The 5,243-nt window shown below is 41.9% G+C and overlaps 1 protein-coding gene across 1 annotated transcript; it reads left to right on the top strand.

The window, feature by feature from the left end:
* Positions 1 to 966: 966 nt before the first annotated feature.
* Positions 967 to 2,911, top strand: LOC117961267 (alpha-1,6-mannosyl-glycoprotein 2-beta-N-acetylglucosaminyltransferase). The gene is made up of 2 exons (XM_034899814.1): positions 967 to 1,127; positions 1,239 to 2,911. The coding sequence occupies exon 2, from the start codon at positions 1,434 to 1,436 to the stop codon at positions 2,739 to 2,741; it is 1,308 nt and encodes a 435-aa protein (XP_034755705.1). The 5' UTR covers positions 967 to 1,127; positions 1,239 to 1,433; the 3' UTR covers positions 2,742 to 2,911.
* The last annotated feature ends 2,332 nt before the right edge of the window (positions 2,912 to 5,243 follow it).

The following is a 5,243-nucleotide window of genomic DNA, read 5'->3' on the forward strand; positions in this document are numbered from 1 at the left end:
TTCAAGTATTACACCCTAAACCCCTTTGTTGTTTGGATGAGATTTTAAGATAAACCAATTCCAACTCAACCAGTCAAACCTGAACAGGTTACCCACAAGTCGGAGGACAAAGGGCACCCTGAGACCTGGTGAGGTAAATAAAGTCCAGTATACATCCTTCTAAAAACCCTAATCCTTTAAAACATTATGTTCTTCTTATATTTTGTTTATTATATTTTTATAACAGTGCAACTTTGTCAAAACTGAAAATCTTATTTCTGCCAGGTCTATATACTATTATATCTTTAAATGCCAGGAGACTAGGCCTAAAAGAAGATAGAAAACTACACTCACTCAGGGGTGGAAGAAGTATTCAGATATTTTACTTAAGCTAAAGTAAAAATACTTTATTACAAGTAAAAGTCCTGCGTTGAAAATGTCACTTAAGTAAAAAAAAAAAAAAAGTATATACTATTAGGAAAATTTACTTAAAGTATTCAAAATAACAGTAGGCTACTCAAAGCAGAAAACTCCTCACATTTTAGAAATGGGAAACAATCCAAAGTGTTCCGTTTTATCGGCTAATCACTTCAGCTGGACTTGTTGGGCAGTTTAATTTATAATAATAAAAAAAATCATATTTTATTAACTACATGCATTTTGTGTGCAAACATCTGAATATGTCAAGTAACTATAAAGCTGTCAGATTGTAGTTGAGTAAAAAGTACAATATTTCTCTCTGAAATGTGGTTAAATAGAAAGTGGCATGAAAAGAAAAAAAGACTAGTAAGTAGGCTAGAATGAGCCTACCTCAAATTGTAGGCTACTTAAGTACAGTGCTAAAGTGGATCCACAGAGTCCACCCCTGCTCACCAATGACTTGTGAGACTAACAAGAGAAACTGGTCCATGTTATTGCCGTAAAGGGGATTATTTTCCTACTGTTCACTAGTCAAATAGTGCCTGCTTTACATATCCGACTCATATTACTCAACTATAGGTGAGACAATGATTCGTTGAGCAGGAGCTCGGGCTCTCCCCCCGTCGGCTGGATTGTACACGTCAGCAGTCAATACATTGTACCCAAGATGTATCATAGTCCCATCATCCTCTTCCTGGTATGAGAGTGTTGACACATTACACCTTGGGGTGAGTCAAAGTTAGCTAACAGCGGTGACGTAGCTTCTTCCTTTTTTAAACGCCTCTTTCACACAGGACTTGTCTCCATTACTTACTTCGCTTTGTTCTACTTTTCTACAGGTGGCTGAAGCGACGGCTCGGCAAATGAGCCGCTTTTCAGGCGGAAAGACAGTCCCGCGTGCGAGGAAAGGCAGCCAGCGAGAAACGGTTGACATTTGGATTAACTCGCGCGACGTTCAACTGTACGTTGCCTCCCCGCACGAGGACACGACGTCGCGAGCAACGTTTACAATGACGGCGCGCGCGATAAGGTGAATGAAAACCGTTGTGTTCCAAAGTCTACTTTTACTTTCTCCCCAAAAAATGAGGTTTCGGCTGCTCAAAAGGAATGTGCTCGCGCTGTTGGGTGTTTCCTTTGTAGTAGTGACTCTGCTGTTTTCAACACGCGTGTTATTAGTTTCTGATAATGACCCAGCTGCACCTAATGCCGTCGTTCAGGTTAATCAGTGCACGCGCTCCGGTGCCATGGCGAAGTTTAACTTGGGCTCGCTGGCAGAGTTGGCCGAGTCCGTTTACAATGCCAATTACAGGCAGTGTGTTCACAACGCCGATAGGTTCCCAGGGGAGCCTAGACTGGTGCTGGTCGTGCAGGTCCACAACAGGCCTGAATACCTCAGACTGCTCATCAGGTCGCTGGAGAAAGCGGCTGAAGTCCACAGCTTCCTCCTCATCTTCAGCCATGACTACTTTTCAGAGGAAGTAAACGCCATTGTGCAAGGGATAACTTTCTGCAAAGTCCTGCAAATTTATTTCCCCTTCAGCACCCAGCTGTATCCCAATGAGTTTCCTGGAAAGGATCCGCGGGACTGCCCTCGAGACATATCCAAGGACAGCGCTCTCAAAACAGGATGCCTGAACGCGGAGCACCCGGACTCATATGGACACTACAGGGAGGCGTTCATCACTCAGACAAAACACCACTGGTGGTGGAAGTTGCACTATGTGTGGGAGCGAGTGCAGGCGCTGCAGGGCTACAGTGGCTTTGTAGTCTTTCTGGAGGAAGACAACTACATCTTACCCGACTTTTTCCATTTCTATAAATCAATGATGGCGTTCAGGAAAAGCAGCTGCCCAGATTGTGACATGCTGTCCTTAGGTAACCACGACGGCCTGGCTGATTTCCCCAGACTGTCCAATAAAGTGTTGACCACTGGGTGGATGTCCACTAAACATAACATAGGCATGGCCATCTCCAGGGAGGTGTACTACAAACTGATGGGCTGCAACAACGAATTCTGCACCTATGACGACTACAACTGGGACTGGACTCTGCAGCACCTGTCGGGAACCTGCATATCAAAGCCCGTCAAAGTGCTTGTGGCGCAGGGCTCCCGGGTTCTCCACACCGGAGACTGTGGCCTTCACCAGAAGGAAAACTGCAGGCCAGAATGGGCCTCGCAGAAAGTAGAGGAGAGCCTTGTAGCGGCCAAGGACGGCCTCTTCCCGCCGTCTCTTGTCCTTAACGGTGCAGAAGGAGTGGAGCACAAGGCGCACATGAAGAACGGAGGGTGGGGGGATGTTCGAGACCATATTCTATGCAGAAACTACGCCAAACGTCTTTGAACTCCCAACTTTTCTCTAAGTCATATTCTTCCTTGGTATTGTGCAGATGTGCCATTCAGACATCACTTTTCAGGTTTTCCGAGGCTGCAGCGGGTTGTTTTTTTCATTTGGGAGTGTGCAAAGGCTCTCTTCCTACAAGGTCTTCCAAGAAAAGGGACCGAATCAAGTCCCCCAAAAATGCTGCTGGTACACAGCTCAGACTTCAGCTTGTTTTGCTAGTTTTATTTCTAATCACCAAAGTTGCACAGTTGCCAAAGACATTTTTTTAAATTCTTTTTGTCTTTAATTTTTTTTCTTTGTGTTGAATGCAGACACTCATGTCGCCAGGTGTGTTTACTGTATCTCCGGGTGTCTTCACAAGCCAAAACATTAGAGTACACTATATCAGAATGTACACACTCTCTCACACACATACAAATTTGCAATTTTATTTGCAAATATTTTTTTCTTGAATTGCACAGGATGTAGGTAATACGCAGTTAATTCACAAGTTCACAAGTGCTTTTGCATGCGCTCTTTAATGGTACGATTTTTTTTTTTTAATTGCAACAACAAGACTGTACTGTACAGACTTATATGGGTTTAATTGAAAAGAAAAAAAGTAAGACAATCTTAAATAAATTTGTGGGGAAAGTTCATACAGCAACACACCTTTTTTTTAACTTGACCAGGGACTATAAGGTCAAAAAATGATTGAATGCAGGTAATGGAATTTGTGTTACTGGAACCAGGGGTCTTTGTGAGGTGAGGTCAACTGGTACCACTTAATTAATCAGTCTCCCACTCCCCACTGTAAGGACCCCTGGTTGCAACAAGAGAGCTGGCTTGATATTGAATTTTTTTTTTTTTCTGGTTGTGTCTCTTATTTGCTTACCGATAGGTGGAACGTGCCCTTTTGGAGTCTTGTTCAAGATCTTTTGTTCTGCAAACATCAGGGGGATCTGGGATTCGGCATTCCTATCTTTGCACCTTCTCTGTTAGAATTTATTTTTGGGATATGACATCCAAATGACGACAGAATGAATTCTTGGGGGTTTTCTATTCCTTTTTCTGGCATTCACTATTAGTCCAACTAATAATCCAACTGTAGCTGGAGTTGTGTTATCAACACAAGCATACTGATGCGATTATTGCCTTAAATGCTGACCAACAGTGCTTTGATTGTTATTTGTACCATTAAAAAAGATTACAAAATTACAAATGAATAATAAGTGCTGGGGACTTGTGTGTGTGTGTGTATATATATATTTTTGTATGTCTTTCTTCATGAGATGTTGAGGGAAAATGGAATGTGACTGTCAATTTAACTAAAATCATTGCATTGTACAATTAGGTAAAATATAATGGCATGGCTCTGCTATCCTGTAACGGGTGACTGACAGCGGCTCCAGAGAAGTGGATTAGTCTGATATTGGTTCACCTCTGTGTGCCTTATGGAGATTCCTGGTAACACAATATGAAATTAATGTGATAATGAAATAAATCTTTTTATTTGATGTCAAAAAGCACAATTTTTTTTTTTAGAAACATGGCATGTACTTTGTAGAAATGGCTTCATTGAAGTGTGTGTGTATGTGGGATGTTTGATTTCTTATTGGGTTGAGAATAAGACCAACTTTTTTCTATTTTGTCTTTCTGATAATCACTTGAAATAGCGGTTCATCGTTCACCTATTGTCTGCCAAATGGATAAATAAAAGGGGGAACTTTCATTGTTTGTCTCACACACTTTATTTTACATTTGGTTCTAATTTAAACCGTGTTCAATTTGTATACTTTTCAGTTAATTCCACTAGCAACCTGGTGGTTTTAGGTAATTACAAAGGCAGGTTTATTAAAAATACTAAAAAGTAATATCTGTCTTCACACAGGGCTACAAGCTGGGTCTTCAGTCCTCCATGTTAGACTAACGTGGAGGACTGACAGAGGAGAAGCTGAGGACCAAGGAACAGGGAGGAGAGACAGAGAGAGTACACTATATTATTCCATCTTGAGTCTTTTAACAAGAACTTAGATTAATGTATGAATTGAATAGTGATTGTGTGACCTAATGAGGGAACAACCAGTGATACCCTTGGTACCAAATGATAGCCTATAGCGATGTTATCAGGATCCACATCCACCCGGAGGCCGGGGCCCACCTTACCGGTGACCACCTTGCTGGTCCACCTGATCACAGAATTGATAGTTTACCCACCTCTTTGTTACCACTACACCCCCGATGTTAGCAGTTCTGTCAAGGACATTCATCTTCAAGTCAATCGCTGCATATTAACGCAACAGGCTAAAAACTACAGTAACTCTCAGAGCTTCACCCATAATTATTATCAAACTAGGTTTTACCATAATAAATTTAAGTAAAATATGGGACTCGTCAAATACATAACCAGTTCATCCAAAACCCCTGTCTGGTCTGACAGCTGTTACTACATGTGTGACCGATCCCTGAACAAAAGGGAGGCAGATTGGAGCTCTGACATATTATCCGGACACAAGTCATATG

The sequence above is a fragment of the Etheostoma cragini genome, chromosome 18 (assembly GCF_013103735.1).
Source record: "Etheostoma cragini isolate CJK2018 chromosome 18, CSU_Ecrag_1.0, whole genome shotgun sequence".
NCBI lineage: Eukaryota > Metazoa > Chordata > Actinopteri > Perciformes > Percidae > Etheostoma > Etheostoma cragini.